Below are 22,099 nucleotides of genomic sequence, written 5' to 3'. Positions count from 1 at the left end.
ATGTGCCATTGAGTAACTTGCAATTCATAGCAACCATATGTACAACGGCTCTGAACCCTGCTCTATCGTGAGCCAATCTTATTGCCTCTGACACAACTATCCCCATTACCCCAGTCACTGAGTCAATCCATCTCATCCAAGGTACCTTCCTCTACACTACCCCTCTACCCTCCCAAATATGATGTTCCTCTCCAAGAACTGGTCCCTCCTTGCAACATTCTTAAAGTATGTCAGATGGAGCTTCAGAATCTTTGCCTCCAAGGAGCAGCCTGGTTTCATCCTCTCCATGATGAAACTTTGTTCTCCTAGCAGTCCATGGTATATTCAATACTCTTCTCCAGCACCACAACTAAAAGACATCAACTCTGCTTCTATCATCCCTAGTCATTGTCCAGCTCTCAGATGCATAGCAAGTGATTATGAAGACCATGGCCTGTATCAGGTGCACCTTGGTCTCCAGCCTGACACTGTTGCTCTTCAGGCCTCTGGAAAGGTCTCTGACAGCAGACTTTCCCATCGCAACATGTCTTTTAATTTCCTGGATGCTGGTGTCAAGAATGTTGACTGTGGAGTCAAGCAAACTAAAGCTGTTAACAATTTCAATCTCTTCACCATTTCTCAAGATGCTATCAATCTGCCCAGTACTGAGAATCTTTGTTTTCTTGATGTTGAGCTTTAATCATGAATCCTCAAAAATCTCAGAACTACCATATGACCCAGAAATTCTCCTTGTAAGTTCACACATATGCAAAAGACTTTGTTGTTGTTGTTATGTGCCATCAAGTTGCTTGTGACTCACAGTGACCGTATGTATAGCAGCTCTGAAGCCTGCCCTGTCTTGTCCTGAGCCAGTCTCACTAATTCCGAAGCATCAACCCTCATCATCACAGTTACTGTATCAATCCATCTTATACAGGATCTTCCTCTCCTTCACTGTTCCTCTACCCTTCCAAGTATGATGTCCTTCTCCAAGGACTGGTCTCTCTGGACATGTGCTCAATGTTTGTGAGCCAGAGTTTGAAAATCCTAACCTCCAAGGAGAAACTTGGTTTCACCCTCTCCAAGACAGATCTAGTTGTTTTCTTGGCAGTCCATGGTCAAGATTCTTCTTCAGCACCACAACTCGAATTGATTCTTCTTCTGTCATCCTTTCTCATTGTCCAGCATAGACAAACAGAGTTGTACAACATTATAGAAGCACGGTTCAAAATTGGGAAAGGTGTATGCAGGGCATGTGTCCTATCTCCATACTTTTCAACATGTATGCAGAACAGATTATCCAAGAGGCTGGGCTCTATGAGGAGAAGTGTGGCGTCAGGATTGGTGGAAGATCTATTAACAATCTGCGTTATGCAGATGACATAACCCTGCTCGCTGAAACTGAGGAGGACCTGAAATGCTTGCTGCAGAGGGTCAAGGACTGCAGACTTCAGTATGGACTGAGGCTCAATGTCAAGAAGGCACAGATTCTCACCACTGGACCAATTGACAGCATCAGGATGGATGGTGAAGAGATTAAGATTTTTAACAACTTTAGTCTGCTTGGCTCCACAGTCAACACTCTTGGCATCAGTAGCCAGGAAATCAAAATACGTATTGCAATGGGAAAGTCTGCTGTTAGGGACTTCTCCAAAGTGCTGAAGAGCAATGGTGTCACTCTGGAGACTAAGGTGCATCTGATATACAAGTTATGGTCTTTGCAATCCCTTGTTATGCATCAGAGAGTTGGACAATGACCAGGAAGGATAGAAGGAGAATTGATGCCTTTGAGCTGTGGTGCTGGAGAAGAGTATAGAATGTACCATGGACTGCCAAGAAAACAAACAGCTTCATCCTGGAGAGGGTTAAACCAGGCTGCTCCTTGGAGGCTAGGATTCTGGGACTTCGTCTGACATACTATGGGCATCTTGTAAGGAGGGATCGGTCCTTGGAGAGGGACATCATGCTTTGGAGGGTGGAGGGACGGCGCAAGAGGGAAAGACCCTCTATGAGGTGGATTGATTCAGTGGCTGGGGTAATCGAGATGAGTGCGTCAGAGGCAGTGTGACTGACTGGCACAGGACAGAGAAGGATTTAAGGCTGTTGTACATAGGGTCACTATGAGTCACAAGCGACTCAACGGCACATAACAGCAACAACAACAGTATTTACTTGTAGCATGATAGATAATAGCCAAAAAGTAGAAACACGCTAAAAGTGTATATCAATAAGCAAAGGCATAAGCAAAATATGGCATATGCATACAATGGAAAACTATACAATCAGCAGGAGAAATGAAGTTTTGACTGCTGCTGTTATGGGCACCAGGGTATTTGTTCAGACTCATAGTAACCCTAAGTACGAAAGATCAAAACTCTTTTGATCCATATCATCTTCAAAATCTCTGTATTTCTTACATCCATAGCCATGACCCAAAACTACTAAACCAGAAAACTAAAAAATTCCATGTTTTCATTCATACACAAGAAACTTCAGCAGCTACTATTTATTTTTTTTCACCGCTTTACTGTAACTATCAATTCTTGATACATGTTACAAGACCAAAATGAAAGATATGTTAAGAGATATAAGTTTACAAAAAGAAAATAAATATTAAATATTTTAAAGGATATTATCTTGCTGTATGATCTCACTGACATTAAAAAAAAACAACAAAAACATTCAAGTTTAAAGAGTTTAAAATATAAATTTATTAGTGGCTACCTAGCATGTAAAGGAAAGGGAAAGAAAATCAAGTTCATGGTAATAGTTAATTCACTAAGGATAGAATTACTGAGCCACTTATTATCTTTGCTGTCAATAAGTTAGATGTTCATAAAAAAAATGGAAAAAGTTGTATGATAGATATACTTAAAACAACAGCACTGATACACATACACAGATTAGCTTCTAAAGTCTCTCATGCATAAACAGAACCTCATGGGATTTATTTTCTTGGTTTTGCAGTTCAGATTCATGGTTTCACGGGACATCTCAGTTATAGGTCCAATAAAGTCTAGTGTTTCTGTTCCCCTTCGTTGTTTATTGTGTAGAAGCAAAGATCTTAACAACTTGCAAGTAGCCCTTCAAGAGTCAATAACAATTCATTGCTACCTGCCTGGACCAGAGGAAGAAGAAAAGTCAAGAATGGCAGGAGTATATCAAATTGCCGCCATACACAGCGGTCTCCTTTGCCATGAAATCAAAGCTGAATGGTTCCCAGTTATCCATGTTCCATTTGTAGAGACTTCTCTGCAAGAGGCTTGGCAGTCTTCAGTTCCTTTGTTCATGTATGTCCCTACTGCTCAAGAGGACATGCTTCAAGCTCTCCTAATAATCTCATTGCACGCAACTGCGAATCAATAGCACAGTTCAAGAGCTGGAGGTTTCTACAGTTTAATAGCTATTTAGATGAAAAATGAGTTTGCAATGATGCTTTCATTTAGTCACCTCAGTAAGGACAAATGGAAATTAAAAATTATATTATTTGATGGTGTTCAGTTGTGAATTTGACATGGACGCCCCATGTGATAGAGTATAACTGGCACATATGGGGGTTTTCTAGGCTGTTATCATTACAGGAGCAGATCTCTAGAACTTGCTTCAATTGTTGGATGGTTTACAGTGATGAACACTGAGTAGCACCCATGCATTTGCAAATTAAAAATAAGAGAAATTAATTCTTCCTGTTAAAAACAGAAGAAGAGGTTTCTGTCCTCCTGGGTTCTTTTAGAATTCACTGATTGACTTGTACATTTTATTTCCTCTGTATTTCTGAAAAGTATGCCAATCTAAAATATTTCATCAAGGACCATTTCTTGACCTTAATCATCAAAAAAGATCACATCCTTAACTCCTATTTTTCTAGAAGATTAGTAACAAAGCTTTAGGCATTCCATAAGAAAGATATTATAAAATTAGGGATTTCATCCTGCACACATTGACTATCTATATGCTGAGCAAATTATCTGAGAAGCTGGACTCTATGAAGAGGAGTGAGGCATCAGGATTGGAGGGAGACTCATCAATAACCTGAATTATGCAGATGACATACCTTGCTTGCTGAAAATGAGGATGATTTGAAGCACTTTTTGTAGAAGATCAAGGAATGCAGCCTTAAGTATGTATGTGTCTCAATATCAAGAAAACAAAGATTTTTACCACTAGACATGTAGCTAGGCAAGGATATTCCTTGGAAAGGGACACAATGCTTGGGAGATGGAGGGTCAGTGAAGGAAAGGAAGACCTCCAAAGAAATGGATTGACATGATGACTTCAGCAATGGGTATATCAGAGATGATGAGGGTGGCACAGGAAAGGGCAGGGTTCAGATCGTCTGTTCATAAGGTCACTATACTTAACTCAATGGCACTTAAAAGCAGCAACAACGTATTTTAAGATATATTTTATAGTAAGAATGTGTATCTGGTACCTTAGGGGACTGTATGTAACAACAACTGAAGCAGCATGAGAAAAGAATAGGCAATCTTCCGTGCTATTTACTGCCTCTGAAAACCCTGTGGGGGGTCAACTACTGAACTCAATGAAGAGAAGCGGATGACAGAAAGAGAGACTGAAGAAGTGGAAAACAATATCCAAAAGCAAAATAAGGGCAGTCAAAACTGAAGAAGACAGAAAGGTAAGAAAATGAGGAATTTTTCAACATTGTGACTGAATCTAGCCTGCCTGAGGGGCATAAATTCACCTTTTCTCTCAAGCTAGATTGAGTTTGACTCTTAACTATTTACATCAAAATAGAGAATCATTATTATTATCTTTTGAATTATAGAAGGTTAATGCAAAACATTATTTCAACACTTTATCACTTTCAAGCAGGTTAACAGCATAATGTGTATTATAGCATAATAAAACTGGAGCACTTCTGAGAGTAGTTGGAATCCATCAGCTGCTCCGAGGGAGAAAGATGAGCCACCTCCCATGCAATCAACAGCTTCTGAAAACCTGCTGGAGGGTCAGGTATGGGTCAGCTACAACTCAACGGAAATGAGTTTACATTTTGAGTACTATGCTCTTTTAAGAACCACCTCTATAAGGGATCCAGTTGATAACAGCGCCTTAAGAGACTATACAAGAAAGTTAAGGATCTCTGAATTTATGTTAACAGAAAAGGAACGACTCAGAAAATGAGAGGGAGAATGGTTAAACACCCCAGAAGTATGTAATCATTGTCTACATGTTACATGTGGAAACAACTGAATTGTGTTTCGCTTTGTTTATTCTCAACAATAACAAAACATAGACAGTTTTGGGATTATTAATGTCTGATTTAAGTAAAGCCCATTGTTAAAAACAATCATTCATAAATAACAAGCAATTACTTTGTTAAAAGGCACCAAAACATTATGATTACTATAGTAAGATGTTAAAGATGTTTTAGTGTATCTGGAAGTGGTTTATAGTTTCTTTTCCCATACATAGAAAACTACATAACAAAATTTATATTAACAAACATTTGACTAACAAATGTTAGATACAAACTGAAACTGAACTTAAGTTCTGAGTTAGGTATAAATTAAACTCAAAACAGATTTAGGAATGGAATATTTTCATAATCTGAGAACTGTCGATAAATAAAATTCCATTTTAAAAAAATTGGTAAAAACTTTTATGTCCTTCAAATTTTCATGATTGAACTAATTATGAATGTTATCCATAAGTAATAATATAAAAATTAAAATATTAGATAACTGATGAAGTAAAAATGTCAGCTGATAGACATTAAACCAAACTCACTGCTGCTGACTCAATTCTGATTCACAGAAGCCAAAAAGAAAAGAGTCCATGTGGCCCAGAGGGCTTCCACGGCTGCAGTCTCCACAGGAGGAGCTCTGGTGGCTAGAGGCAAGAAGCTGTGCTGCAATCCTGAAGGTGTTTAAGGCTACTAGCTGCTCCATGGGAGAAGGATGGGCAGTTGGGTGATTAATTGCCGCTGAAGCTAGTGGACATTCAGGTGGACAAGGACACCACCAGGGCTCCTTCTCTAGGTATTATTTATCTATAAGAATGTTGTAGTTGTTGTTAAATACAATTGAGTTGGAACTGACTCATAGCTGATTCTCCAGTAGGTATTCAGAGGCAGTTAATCACATGAGAGGAGACTGCCCATCCTCCCATGGAGCAGCTAGTGGCTTTGAACTGCTTGCCTTTGGCATAATAGTAGAGCTTCTTACCACTAGGCCACCAGAGCTCCCTATCTACAAGAATAAGACATAAGAAAAAAAAGACATTTATATTCCAAAATATATTATTTACCTTTTAAAATGTTGGGAATAACTTGTTTTCTTCTTTTAAAATATCTAAATTTTTTAATAATAGCATGGGTTTTAAAATAACTATTTTTCAAATTTAGTAACAAACCAAAACAGTATGAATTTTACAATTAAAGGACAGTAGTCAATTTGAATTAATTACAAAAGCTAATTTAATTCATAGTAAGTATAAAAAGCTAATACTCCACGAGCTGCTCCACAGGAGAAAGGTGAGCAGTCTCCTCCCATGTGATTTACTGCCTCTGAAAACCCGCTGGAGGGTCAGCCGTGTGTGAGACAGTTCTGACTTGATGATACAACAAATTCAATAGAAGGTGTGAAGGAGATACTACCATTTCCCCCCTCATTTAACAAACCAGGAAAAACCAAATTAAAGAAAATGAGCTCTGACTGAGCTCTCAAGTGTGTAACAATGAAGAGCTAGTTCAAAACAATGACAGCCTTTTTTACTTTTTTCAAATCAACCTTAACAATTGGATCAAATAATCACCAAACTGGATCAAATAACTATCACTAAACAGAAACCACAGGGAGAATGAAACCAAATGAAAGGTCTCTTACTTGATTAATCTCACTCTGCAGTTGTAGCCCGTGCTGCTCCTTTTCTTCTCTCTGCTGTTGGAGCTGTTTAAACTCTGCCTTCAGATGCTGGTACTTGGTCTCGACTTCTGATAATTCTTCTTTAAGTTTTTGGGTAGCTTCTCCTTTTTCTCCAAGTTCAGCCTGTATTCTCTGTAGTGAAGTTTCAGAGACAGATAATCTTGACTGAAGCTGCTGGCAATCTAGATCTTTTTGATGAAGGCTTGCCTGTACATTCTTTTTACTCACAGATTCTTCATTATATTTCTCCTCCAATTGTGTGTAGTCAAGTTCTTTCTTCAGTAATTTTTCAGTCAAATTCTGAAATGTCAAGTCAAAAATTTATTTCCATTTCTAAAAGTTTTCATTAATTCCATTTTTATTTCTTTTTTGTTCTTCTTGATAAAAGCCATTATTTATGTTAGTCTAAAATTTTTAAGTATGTAAAAATATAATCTAAAGACTTTATATTTTACTCAATATTATCCTGTTCAAAACATTAAAAAATAAAACAAGAAAAATTACTTTCCATCAAAGATCTGGGCCAACCAGTTTAGTAAAATAGCAAAGTTTGGTCTTAGGAGACTTGTTACAATTAACGCTGTAAATGTCAAAACAACATATAAAAAAATAAGATATTGCTCTGAATTTCTGCTCAATTTTCTAATAACTAGAGTAAGAAACCAATGTAAACACTTGTTAATTAGTTTAAAACAAACAAACAAATCCCCAAAACACCTTAATCTCTGCCATTAAGCAGAAACAAACTCAAAGTTGTGTCTCCATTGAATTTCTACTACTGTAAATCACATGGGAGGAGTGTCTGCCCACATTGCTCTCAATTTACTGCTGGTAGATTCTAACTTCAAAGTTACATGGCCTTTATATTAGCAATGCAACTCCCAATGGACTGTGTCACCAAAGTTCCCCAGCTAGTTGACATTTATTATACTTAGTTATTCTATGCATTATATTGGAAGGGACAAAAGAGTAGAGGACAATCATAGTACATTAACAGATTATAAATGAAACAAATATTCATATAAAAGCAGTCTTTTCTAAGAAAGTTAACCATGCTGCATAAGAATGCATTAATAGAAAATGGTGTATCAAATTTCTCAAGTATTTATTTTTTCCTTTTTCTAATTTTTATTAATTTTAATGAAAGTTTACAGAGACTTTGGATTTCCATTCACTCATTGTTGCCCTTTTCTCCCTGCCCAACCTCCCCCCCCACTCTTCTCTTTGAAAAGTAAAATTCATTCATTGCTATACAATTCCTTCCTCAAAGTCCACTCTACTATGCAGCCTTCGTTTTGAAAAGTAAAAGAAAAATTCTATGCACACCCAAAACTTCTCCAACAGGGTAAAGATGGAAGCCACAGACTGGGAAAAAGTATTTGGTAATGACATATCAGATAAGGGACTTATATCTAGAATTTATAAAATACTCGAGCACCACAACAAGATAAAGGGAAACAACTCAATTGAAAAATGGGCACAGGATATGAACAGTCACTTCACCAAAGACATTCAGATGGCTAAAAAGCACATGAAGAAATGTTCAAAATCCCTAGGTCTAAGAGAGATGCAAATCAAAACAACTATGAGATATCAAGTATATAATTTTTGAAAAAAATAACATGCTAAGTCAAATAGTAAACTAGTAAGATCCAAGATAAGAACTATACAATCATACTAACAGTTGCTACTTTTCCATGAACATCAAAGCACTGTTATAATTAATATATTATCTTTTTTAATTTTATTTTATTAATTTAGTGAACATTTACAGAGATTTTGGATTTCCATTCATTCATTGTTATACTTTTTTCTCTAACACCCACCCCCCTTCACGTTCACTCCTCTCTTCAAAAAGCAAAAGATAAACTCCTTCTTGGTATACAATCCCCCCTGTCCTGAATGCCCTCCACTATGCAACCTTAATTCTGGATTCCTGTGATAACCATAATACCCTATCATATATTTCTTTTAAACTGTTCTCTCCCTCATCTGTTTCAATTCAGTATACATAATCTATCCAAACCCTGATGTCAGTCCCATTCTACAACAGTGGCACTATGTAGTATTTGTCTTTTTGTGACTGAGATATTTTACTCAACATAACGTCCTCCAGGATCAGCCATTTTGAATAATACTGCATGAGTTCCTTCTTTTTCAATGCAGCGTAGTATCCCATTGTGTGAATATACCACAGCTTCTCTATCCATTCGTTTATTGATGGGCACTCAGGTTGTTTCCAACTCCTTGCTACTGTGAACAAAGCCGCGATAAACATGGGTGTGCATCTATCTGCTTAGATGGCAGTTATGGTCTCTTTAGGGTATATTCCCAGTAGTGGAATTGCTGGATCAAAAGCTATCTCTATTTGCAACTTTTTGAGAAAGCGCCACACCACTTCCACAGTGGTTGCACCATTTTACACTTCCACCAATAAGGGCTCCAGTCTCTCCACAACCTCACGAGCATTTGCTGCTTGCTGTTCTGTTAAATTTTGCTATTCTTACTGGAGTTGAGGTGATATCTCATAGTTGTTTTGATTTGCATGTCTCTTAGAGCTAGGGATTTTGAACATTTCTTCACGTGTTTGTTGGCCATCTGAATGTCTTCTTTGGTGAAGTGTCTGTTCATATCCTGTGCCCTTTCTTGAATTGGATTATTTACCTTTATCTTGTTGTGATATTATTATCCTAAAGATGTTTTAGTGGATCTGCAAGTGTTACCTTTTTATGTATAGAAAGGTGCACTGACTACTATACACTAAGATAAATTTTTGACAAAGGGACTTTAGATATAAACTGTACCTAACTTTTCAATATATATATTAATTCAATATAAAGATTGATTTTAGAATTAATTTGTTCAGAATCTAAGGACTGTCTGTACTACAGTAAAAGTGAGTAAAAATGGAAGAATTTTAAAACAGTAATAAACAAACAAGTTGTCATTAAAGAATATAAGGATGACAGCGTTCATATAAAGTTCAAAATTTGAGAAAACTAAACAAACTATACATTGTTTAGGATTCATACACGGGTAGTAACATTTAACACGTTGCCGCAAATAACAGCAAAATTTGTTTCTAAGCACATTTATAAGTGCTTATATAAGTCGTCAATTTATAAGTGTGTGGCAACGTGTTAAAAGAAAATATGAGAAAATTAGTAAAGAACTTAGAATAATTTTTCACTTAGACTTGAGACAGGCTTGAATAAGTGCTAATTTTGTTCATTTTCTCTACCTCTTACATGTATTTTTAAATATTTTTTTCATTTCATTTATATATATACTTAGAATCACCTCAACTTATAAAAACTAAACCTTAATATACTTCATTCAGGATTCAGGAAAGAATGGGAAGTTCATCAAGACAGTAGTTGTGGAGGCAAAGCAAGTCTTCCTGCCCTGCTCCCTCTTCCCCAGGACCAGCGAGGACTTCTGGCTGGGCAAGTGGGCTTCCCACAAGCAGTGAGCTCCACAGCTACAGTCATAAGACCCCAGACCTGAGAAGATCCCAGGCAAGAAAAACCTCTATCACAACAATAATACAGAAGCAGCAGACTACCTCAAATACCACATAAAATCAAAGTAAGATATCACCTCAAAAAAGTGATCAAAAACACAGAATTAGTTGATCTCCTGGAAGCAGAAAGTCTTAAGGAACTTCCTAACACAGAACTCAAAAGAATAATGATCAAGTATTTTCACTGAGTGAAAAAAAGAAAAAGTCAAGGAATTGCAAGAGTCCAAAGTGACTCGATGGCAAATAACAACAAGTAAAGCCCAAGAGGAACTTTGAAAAGAAATACAAGACAATGGAGTTGTTGTTAGGTCCCAGTCAGTCAAGTAAGACTCAAAGAGACACTATGAACAATAGATCTGGACCCTGTACTATCCTGTACCATTCTCATCATCTATGACATACTTGAGCCCATTGCTGCAGTAACTGTGTCGTTCTATTTTTTTGAAAGTCTTCCTGTACTTTGTTGATGCTCCACCTTCCCAAGCACAATTACCCTCTCCAGGGATTAGCCACTCTTAATAACATGACCAAAATGTGTGACACAAAGCTTCACCATCCTTCCCTCTAAGGAGCATTCTGCCTGTACTTCCTCTAATACATAATTCTACATCTTTTTTACAGTCCAAAGGATATTCAGTACTCTTCTCCAACACCATAACTCAAATTAATGTCTAGCTCTCAGACACACAGCAAGTAATAGAAAAGAAAAAAAAACAACCAACAATGGTCTGAATGCGGCATACTTGGTCTAAACTGATGTCACTGCTCTACAGTACTTTGGAGAGGTCCCCTAACAGCTGACTTTCCCAATTCCCCAATATCTTTGAATGCATCGGGACTGCTGATATCAAGCATGTTCACTGTGGATACCAGTAGGATAATATCATTGACATTTTCAATCTTCTCTTCAAATACCATAATACTACCTATCAGCGCAGTGGTGAAGACTTTTGTCTTCCTGATGTTGAGATGTAATCCACATTGAAGACTGCAGTTTCTGACCTTCTACAGCAAACATTTCAAGTGCTAACACAGGTTGTCGATGAGTCTTCTTCCAATCCTGATGCCACAATCGTTTTCATAACTCCAGCTTCTCGAATTATTTGCTCAGCATACAGATTAAATAGGTATAGAAAAACTATACAAACCTGATGTGCATACTTCTTGACTGCAGATGACACAACTTTACTTGCTGAAAGTGAAGAGGATCTGAAGTACTTGTTGCAGAAGATCAAGGAATGCAGCTTTCAGTATGAATTGTGTCTCAATATGAAAAAAAAAACCCCCACCACCAAAAAAAAAAACCAACAGATTTTTACCACTGGTCCAACAGGCAGTGTCATGATGGATGGAGAGGAGATTGAAACTGTCAACAGCTTCATCTTGCTTGGAGCCACAATTAATACCCCTGGTACCACAGTCAGGAAATAAGGAGATGCGTTGTTGTTGTTGTTGTTGTTGTTGTTATGTGCTATCGAGTCGCTTGCAACTCATAGCGACCCTACTAAACTCTGCTCTGTCCTGTGACAATCGCACTGTCTCTGACGCTCCCATCCTGATTATCCCAGTCACTTAATCAATCCACCTCATAGAGGGCCTTCCCCTCCTGCACTGTCCCTCCACCCTCCCAAGCATGATGTCCTTCTCCAAGGACCAGTCTCTCCTCACAACATGTCCAAAGTATGTTAGACGGAGCCTCAGAATCCTTACCTCCAAGGAGCCACCTGGTTTAACCCTTTCCAGGATGAATCTGTTTGTTTTCCTAGCAGTCCATGGTACTCTCAATAAGAAGCCTTTTAGCTGTGGTGTTGGAAAAGAGTACTGAACATCCCATGGATGTCCAAGAAAACTAATAGATATGTCTTGGAGAGGGCGCAGCCAAAATGCTCTTTAGGGGCAAGAGTGATGAGGTTTCACCTCACCTACTTAGGACATATTACTAGGAGGGGCTATTCCTTGGAGAGGGACATGATGTTGGAAAGGATGGTCAGCGATGGAGAGGAAGACCCTCAACCAGGTGGGCTGACATGGTGGCTGCTGCAGCGGGCTCTTGTGTGTCAGGAAGTGTGAAGATGGCACGTGACAGGACTAGGTTCAGATCTTTTATTCATACGGTTGCTGAGTCGTACTCGACTTGATGATACCTAACAATAACAAATCATGCTCCATTTCTCTGTTTGCACAGCAAACTCTAGGTCTAGGCATAGATTTTGCGTAAGCATAATTTAGTGTTCTGGGATTCCCAATCTTCTCAATGTTAGCCAAAGGTTATTATAATCCATATAGTCAGATAACTGTTCATAGTCAATAAAGCACAAATAGACATTCTTCTGTTATTCTGATTTTAACCAGGATCCATCTAATATCAGCAATGATACCCCTGGTGCCAAGGCCTCTTCTAAACTCACCTTGAACTTCTGGCAGTTCTCTGTCAATATACTGACATGTTCTAGCCAATTTCAGATGATTTTCACCAGTAGTTTGCTCATATGTGATATTAATGATGCTGTTGTTGTTAAATGCCATTCATCAAGTTGAGTACAACTTTTAGTGACCCTATGAACAGCCAACCTGAACGCTCCCCATCCTGTGCCATACTATTGTTCAAGAATTTCAATATTGTATATGATCACTTTTCTTTGGAATGGGAATAAATATGGCTCTCTTTCAATCAGTTTACCAGGTAGCTGTCTTCCAAATTTCCCGGCACAGACTGATGAGTATATCCAGGGCTGCATCTGTTAGCTGAAACATATCAACTGAAACATATCAACTGGTATCAAATCAATTTCTGGGTCTTTATTATTTGCCAATGCCTTCAGCATAGGCTGAACTTCTTTCTTCATTACCATTGGCTCTTTATCATATACTACTCCTGGAATACTCGGTCTCAACTAATTCTTTTTTGTTACAATGACTATATTTTCATTCAATCTTCTTTTGATGCTTCCTCAATTATTCAAGATTTTGCCCACAGCATCTCTCAGCAACTCCAGGCTTGAATTTGTTTTTCAACACCCTCAGCTTGAGAAATATCAAAAAAGAAAAATTCTTCTGATTTTATTTTCCTGCCCAAGATCATGGAAAATTATAAGATTTTGTTTTGTGTTGTCAAGCTGCCCTTTTAAATCTGTTAAAACATTGTCACAAATGACAGAAAATGTGTTTCTAAGCAAGGTCATAAATTTAAAAAGTGTGTGACAATGTGTTAAAGTCTTTTCTTCTGGCATCTCTTCCCTCTGTTTTTGGCTTCTCAATGCTCTAGTGCAATTTTCAGAGTCTCTTCTGATATTCATTTTGGTCTTTACTTCCTTCTACATCTTTACAATGACTTTTATCTCTTCTCATGGATGTCATGACATATCTTTGCCATCCCACAACTCATCTACTCTTCAGTCATTAATCTACAATGCCTCAAACCTACTCATGAGACGATTTTTAAATTCAGATTGGCTATACCCAAGGTTGTATTTGGTTCTTGTGGACTTATATTAATTTTCTTCAACTTAAACTTGAAATTGAAAAGGAATAATTGATGGTCTGTTTACAATCACTACCTGGTGTAGTTTTGACTGCTGATATTGACCTTCTCCAGTGATTCTTTACACAATATTGTCAATCTAATTAATGCACAGTCTGTCAGGTGAAGTGCATGTGCATAGCTGACATCCATGTTCGTTCCCCCTCAATCTGTATTTCTTAAAGAAGATATTTGCAATGAATGAATCATTGAATGTACATAATTCAATCATTTATTCTCCAGCATCATTTCTTTTCCCAACTCCATAATGTCAAACTAACATTCCTTCTCCTTTGTTTCCAACCTTTCAATTCCATTCATTAGTTATTATTAATACATTTTGGCTCCATGTTTATCAATTTCAGACTGCAAAAGTTGATAGAATTCCTCAATTTCCTCATCTTTGGCTTTAGTTATTGGTACATGTATTTGAACAACAGTTGTGTTAACAGGTCTTCCTTGTATGTGTATGGATAGTATCCTATTACTCATAGCATTGTAATTCAAGATATTTCTTGCAAGGGTCTTTTTAATGCAACAGCATTCTGCTTCAATTTTTCATTTTGACCATAGTTGTTATTGTTGTTGATTGCCGTCGAGTTGAGCAAGACTCATAGCAGCCCTATGAACAAAAGACATGAAGCCTTTCTGTAACTATCGTTTCTCAACATTCATAGAGTTTTCAGAGGCCTGTTGTTTAGGAAGTGGATACCACTCCTGCTTCCAAGGATAGTAGATCATATGACTGTCTAATTCAAAGTGGCCAATTCCTATCCACCTCAGCTCACCAATGTCTAAAATGTCTATCTTCAGGCATTCCATTCTACTTTTACTACTTCCAGTTTTCCTATATTCATACTTCATACATTCCACATTCCAATTATTAGTGGATGCTTGCAGCTATTTTTCATTATTTTTAGTGACTTCCCATCTGGGTTCTACTTCCATGACAGATCAGCCAGGATCACGCTGGGCTTTTGGGCCTTTTGGTCAGAAGGCCTTCAGAGGAGCAGCCAATGTGTGTGGGTGCCTCCTCAGGCAGGGCCAGCGATGGCTGTCCTGCACTGTGACCTTACGTGCACGACTGTTTCTATTAGAGGTTTGTTATCAGAGGAACAACACCTATTTTTCAGTCTGCTGCACTGCGAATCATTTGCATGCTGATACTTTTTTACAATGGTCTTTTCCATCACTTGCTACACATCTCAGAGCTGCACAATGAAAGGATAACAGAAGAGAACTGATGTCTTTGAGTTGTGTTGGAAGAGAGTACGAAATATTCCATGGACTGCCAAATGAGCAAACAGATGTCTTGGAGAGGTAGAAGCCAGGGTGTTCCTTAGATGCAAGGATGGTGAAGCTTCATCTCCTATCTTTTGGACATACTACTATGAGAAGCTATTCCTTAAAGAAGGATATCATTCTTGGATGGTAGAAGGATGCAAAAGAGAAGAAGACTCTCAACCAGGTGGACTGTCACAGTGTGACTGAAGCAATGGGCTCAAGTGTGTTAGAGAGGGTGGCATAGGATAGGACAGGGTTCAGAGCTGTTGTTTAGAGAGTCACTATCAATCATATTTGACTTTATGGCACCTCAGAACAACTTATTTTATAGCTTACATGCATATATGCTTGTTTAGTTTTTGCTTTTATCTGTACAATACTTGTTTGTCAGTTTGCTGTACTAGATTCATTTGTGGGTTGGCTGTGATGCTGGAAGCAATGCCAACTGGTTTTCAAATGCAAGTACAGTCACCCATGGTAGAAAGGTTTTAGCAGAGTTCCTATATTAATAAAGACTAAGAAACAAAATTGGACAACCAGATCTGATGTAACAGGCCTTAAAAAATCCTAGGAACACTAGAGGAACAACCTTCTCACTTGTCCTAAATTCACTCTCTTCCTGTTGACCAGCCTATTCTCTGTTCTTATAATACAGTAAGTATGGAGAAAAGATAAAACCTTAATGAAACCTTTCCTGATTTTAAACCATAATGTTCCCTTTATCTTTGTTTGAAAAATTCTTTCTTGGTTTTGGTATAGGTTTAATATGAATATAATTAAGGATTCTAGGATTCTCATTTTTCTCAGTGTTATCCACAATTTGTTATTAACCACACAAACAAATGCATTTGTATTATTAACAGAATTTAAGTAAACATCTTCTATTCTTTGCTTTTAGTCAATATCCATCTGGTATCAGTATTCCTTATTCCACGTATTCTTCTAAATCCAGCTTGAACATCTAGCAGTTCTCTGCTGATGTACTTTTACAGCTACTTTAAAATAATCTTCAGCAAGATATTCCTTGTATGTGATATTAGTGATATTGTGCAATTGTTTCCACACTCTGTTAAATGGACTTTTTGTAGAATGAGAACAAAAATAGGTCTCTTCCAGTCTTCTAAAGTAGCTATCTTCCAAGTTTTTCTGCATAGGCTAGTGAGCACAACCAGGACTATATCAGTTTCTTAAAACACATCAACTAGTCTTTCATCGTTTTCTGTGGCTTCACCCCCCCCCCCAATAACCTCAGTGCTGTTTAAGCTTCATTTAGGAAGCTTCATTACCATTAGTTTTTGATTGTACACTATTTCCTGATACTGTTCACTGCTGACCAATTTTTTTTTAGAACACTGACGCTTTTTATTCTCTCCAACTTCTTTTGATGCTTCTACTCACAGAATCTTCCAGTGTTGCAATTTGAGGCTTGAATTTGTTCTTCAATTTCTTCTTGAAAAATGCCAAGTGTGTTCTTCCCTTTTTGTTTTCTATCTCCAGCTTTTGCACATTTATTTATAATAACTTGTCTTCTTTAGCTGACCTCTGAAATCTTCTATTAGCTCTTGTTTCAAATTTTGCCCTCTTTGGGGGGGTAACTTACAATCTAGTGTAAGTGCTTATCTACATGCTGATCGTCATAATCTCATTGCTATGATGCTGGAATGGTCACAGACCCTCCAAAGGGTTTTCAGAGGCTGCAGATAACAAGAGGGTTGATTTCACAGCTTCCTTCCATTAGAAGATGGAACTTAAGGAAATTCCCTGAGAGAGTCACATCTTTCTCCCACAGAGCAAAAGGTTGGTTTGAAGTCTTCTATATGCTAGCATATATAATCAAACTTCTGCTTTTTTCACTCCAACCTTTGTTTACAAGATTGCATTTTTGATGGTAGGCAGCAGAACCGTGTTTTTCCAGTAACAAATATTGCTTTAGAGCTGGAGAGTAAATTGGGTTTTTTAAAAAAAATTTTGTTTGTTTTTTGTTTTGTTTTTTAGGGGTTTGTTTGTTTGTTTTCCCCAGAGTAAGTATTTCAGACCTGCAGGGCATAAGGTCTCTATTTCAATTGTTCAACTCTGTCATGATAGCACAGAAGCACTCATAGATAATAGAAATGGAAGTTGTTTTGTTTCTACAAATTTTCCTTTTTTCCTCAAGAACAAGTGGGAAAAAATAGATTTGACTAAAAATACAGGTATAAATATAAGCTTCCTGATTTAACGAACAAAAAAAAATCAATTTACATTAACTAATTTCTTATGAAACACATGATACTATATCAGTCGATGTTCTAATGTTGTTGCTATTGTTGTGTAATATCAAGTCAATTGTTGTTTTTGTTATGTGCTGTAGCCACCCTATGTACAACAGCCCTAAACTCTGCTCTGTCCTGTGCCAATCACAATGTCTCCGACACACCCATCCCGATTACCCCGTCACTGAATCAATCCACCTCAGGGAGGGCCTTCCTTTTATGACTCAGCAATCTATGAACAATAGCACTAAACTCTATCCTATCTAGAGCCAATCTCACTGTTTCTGATACATCCAAATGTCACAGGTACTTTGTCAATCCAATTCATCCAGGTCTTCTCCTGTGCTGACCCTTCTACCCTTCCAAGCATAATGTCTTTCTGAAATAACTAGTCCCTTTCGGCAACATGCTTAAAGTATTTGAAACAAGAGTTTGAAAATCACTGCCTGTAGAGAGCAACCTGGTTTTGTTGTTGTTGTTATGTGCCATCGAGTTGCCTGTGAGTCATAGCAACCCCTGTACAACAGCTCTGAAGCCTGCCCTATCCTAAGAGAATCTCATTGTCTCTGATACTCGTTCCACTTCTCCAATCAGAGTCCATCCATCTCATCCTGGTATTCCTCTCCTGTGCTGTCCCTCTACCCTTCCAAGCATATTCTTCTCCAGGGACTGGTCCTTTCTGGTTTTAACCATTTATTTAATTCAGGCTTTTACTTTATGTCATTATATACTAAACTATATTTATGTCACTAGATTAAAAAAATAACATTTTCTTTAATAAATTTTTATGAAATAGGAAAAAAGAATCTATTTAGTCTTTATATTTTGGCTCTTGAAAGATAGTCATTGTTATTTTCTAAATAATCAAGGTATCTTCATTATCTAAAACCAGGACTCAACACTTAAAAGACTGAAATCCGTGTAAATATGTAGTAGCTACACAGACTACACTTAATCAACTACTCTCAGGAAAGGAAGAGAGTAGTGATTTAGTTGTGCATATTCAATGACTCAACCATAAATATGTGATGAGACCCCAAATACTATGCAATGACATCATTAAAAGAGTGTGAACAGAGAAGTACCTTGGACTTCCTGGACTGGTAAGAATATCTGTTATCAGGAATGTTTCTTGTCTGTCCCTGAGGACAATTGAAGTTTCATGATGGGTATCCTTCTGGACTTTACCGTGCATGGCTTTTAATTTGCATAGTATCCTTTATGACTATAATAAAGGGGTAACTGTTGTTGTTGTTGTTAAGTGCCATCGAGTCACAGGCAACTCATACCGACCCTATGAAGGAGAGTCCTAAACGCTTGAATGGGTAACTATAAGTATAAATACTCTATAGTAACTCTATGAGTTGCTTCAAGAAATTTTAAAATCCACAAGGGCAGTAGAGGAAGGAGCTGGTGTCTGTGAAGTTTGTAGTCTGAAGAACTATGACCTTTAACATGTGTGCTATGATCTATGTCAGATGAACAGGATCAAAGATGGGAATCCCCGGACTGAAGCAGAGGAAATCACAGAGATTTTCAAAGTTGGGAACAATGCTCACTGTCATTTTCTTGAGTAGAATGAGGGAAGAGAGAGAAGGGGCAGCTTGTTTGAAGTATACGGAATTAAGCAGACTCTTGACCTTGAAATTGGTACCTCTTGAACAGTTCCTGGGTGGCTGGGGCCTGGAGAGTGCTACTTGGCTGACTGTCAAAGTGGAGGAGAATTGGGAAGGTAAAGATTTGATCCATTCCCAAGTGGTAACAAATTTATATTGAAGGAGCTCCGGTGGCACAGTCCATAGGAAGCTGCACTGCAAACCCAAATAATTTACAGCCTCAAAAATAAGCTGCAGCGTCCACTAGAAGTGGGTTCTGATTTGATAGCAATTAGAGGTTTCTGGTTTTCTTTTTGCTTAGTTTTACCATGTACTTAGTAATAAAATAAGATTCACTCCTTGCTTAGTATACCTATCCACAGCATAACTGCTATATAAATTACCACCTTCAAACAAATTATTAGCAGTTAGAATATTTATACACAAATATTTCCAAAGGCAAATATTTTGTATGGCCAAATTAGAAGACACATCTATCACAAGATTAGGTAAGAACATACTTAGAACCTCTGGCAAGATTTTTATTCTTTGGAAGCAATACTACAACCAGCTACTTTATGTCTAAAAGTGTATATAGCAAATTATCTTATGTTTCACTTTTTTCTCTGATTTCTTCCTTGTTATATGTTATTAAAATAGTAAGTCTAGATTATGAATGCAAAGCTAACATATTCACTTCATAGCCAAATAGATTTCACAGCTCACGCTACCCAGCCAAATAAAAGAATAAAGACAAGAAAAAGGGCACTAATACCAATTCCCACCCACAGAAAAATTAATCATCTCTTACTCATTTACAAGAAAAAGGGTAAAATACTGACATTAAAAATAGACAACAGGTCATACTGAAATTGTGTCAATACAAAAATACAATGCACAGATAAAAATTTAATATCCAATTAGCAGTAAGAATTGGGAGATGCTTTGTTGAAAGGTTCCCATTTCCCTGAGTCTTTGTCTGTTCAGCAGGAATAGCCGCTTCTGCAATTGCCTTAGGAGATGCATAGCTCTAGACATTAAAGAGTAACTAGAATTGGGAAATGTTTTGTGGCAAAGGTGGCATTTCCCTAGACTGCTCAGTGAGAATAGCAGTGCCTCAATCCAGCACCAGGAGAGGCAAAAGGTGCATGGCAATTAGTAAGTGCTGAGACTTGGGGGCTGTGTTATTGGGACTCTTTACTGTCCTGGGTCTTATCCCTGGGCAGTATATCCTGGGCAGCACTACTGCAACTTTGTCACTTCTGGTAGAACTCCCTTCCCCCACATTAAACTACAGGACAGAGAAGTGGGCAAACTCTAGAATAAGAAAAAGACTATAGTTTCCTGCTCCTCAAAAGACAAGCGAATGAGAAACTTACCAAAGGAAATAGGGAACAGATCTGTCCATGGATCTTCCCATAGCAAGAAAGACTGCCACTAAGAAACTCAGTTAGAGGCAACATTCTAATTCTGTCACTTTTCAATAACATTATAAAGATAAGGAACTGTGAACAACATGCCCAGACACAACAGAAACTGCCTTGCATATACCCCGCCCCCCCAAAAAAGCTTCAAAGTAGTAGGCAGTTTCAAGCATTTTGGAAAAACAAAACAAGCATTTGCCTAAAGAAGCAGATCAGACTGCAGACTCAATGGATACCTCAGAAAGAGAAGAAATATATCAAAGTGGAATTACATGAACAGATACTGAAGAAACTAAAAAAATATGGAATAATTGAAAACATATATAAATACCCTAGAGATAAGGAGCCAGAGAAATATACTGATAAGAAGAATAGCTATTAAAGAAGTTATCAATGATATAAGAACTGAAATCATAAATAAAGAGCTATAAGGATTTAAAAAATCATTACAAGACAGAACACAGTACTGGAAATAAACATAAATGCAATTGAGAATATGAATACAAAAATGGAAGAATTTCTAACATACTGGAGGGACAAAAAGCAGAAAAAAGGTAAAGAACAGAGAATCCATGAGATAAAAGACAAGAATTTTAATAGGAACTTATTAGAAGAAAAAAAACAGAGAGAAGACTGAGGGAATATGAAGACAATATTAGAATCATGTGAAGATACTATCAAATTGAACAACATGCATGTATGTGATTGGCATTCCAGAATAGAAGGAGGGAAGAGAAAACACTGAGAAAATAATGGAAATTTTCTTGATGAAAATGACCCAGTTATCATAAAAAAACGTATTAGGAGAGGAAAGAAATCTCGAATAAACAAAGAATTTCTGAAAACAGAAATGAAATGGGTGGCATCATTCTAGTACAATGACAGCACATAGATTAATGCAAGAGAATTGAAAACCCAGAAATGGACTCACCTATCTACAGTCAACTGATATTTGACATGCAAAGAAAACCTATCAAATGGGGATATGACAACCTCTTCAACAAATGGTGCTGGCAAATCTTCCCTGCTACCTGCAGAAAGCTGAAACAGCTTTCTCACACCTTACACAAAAGTTAACTTAAGGTGGATCAGCAATCTGGGAGTAAATCCCAAAACCACAAAGTTCATCAGAGATAAACTGGGATCAAGCTTAGATGGACTAGTCTATGGTATAAAGAGACTACCAAATACAGCCAGAAATGCACAATCTGGGTAGGATAAAATTGATAAATGGGACCATCTAAAGCTTAAATCCCTGTGTGCATCAAAAACATTTTCCATCAGAGTAAAAAGCAAACCCACTGACTGGAAAAAGACATTTGGCAATACCATTTCAGACAAAGGTATATAAAAAGTTTGCAGAATCCTACAGGGCTCCACAAGGAAAAAACTGATAAAATAATTATAAAATAAGCAAAAGATATGGAAAGAATTTTCCCAGAGAAAGATATATGAATAACAGACACATGAAGAAGTGTTCAAAATCATGGGCAAATCAAAACTACTATGAGATACCATCTCACTCCAGTAGCAGTGGCAAAGTTTAACAAAATAGCAAGTAATAAATGCTGGAGAGGATGTGGCAAGATAGGAACTCTTATACATTGTTGGTGGGACTGTAAAATGGTACTT

General features: G+C 37.4%; 1 protein-coding gene across 1 annotated transcript in view; it reads right to left on the bottom strand.

Moving 5' to 3' along the window:
• EEA1 (early endosome antigen 1) overlaps nucleotides 1–22,099 on the bottom strand; it is a 165,507-nt gene that overhangs the window by 57,303 nt on the left and 86,105 nt on the right. Inside the window, exon 11 of the mRNA XM_006898486.1 lies at nucleotides 6,831–7,169. Within this exon, the coding sequence (XP_006898548.1) occupies nucleotides 6,831–7,169 (339 nt within the window). The remainder of the gene's footprint in view (nucleotides 1–6,830; nucleotides 7,170–22,099) is intronic.

Source organism: Elephantulus edwardii, unplaced genomic scaffold (genome assembly GCF_000299155.1).
Source record: "Elephantulus edwardii isolate Elephantulus edwardi_28Jun2011 unplaced genomic scaffold, EleEdw1.0 scaffold00231, whole genome shotgun sequence".
Taxonomy (NCBI): Eukaryota; Metazoa; Chordata; class Mammalia; order Macroscelidea; family Macroscelididae; genus Elephantulus; species Elephantulus edwardii.
The sequence above is the reverse complement of the archived record's forward strand: the minus strand, read 5'-3'. Positions and strand labels throughout refer to the sequence as shown.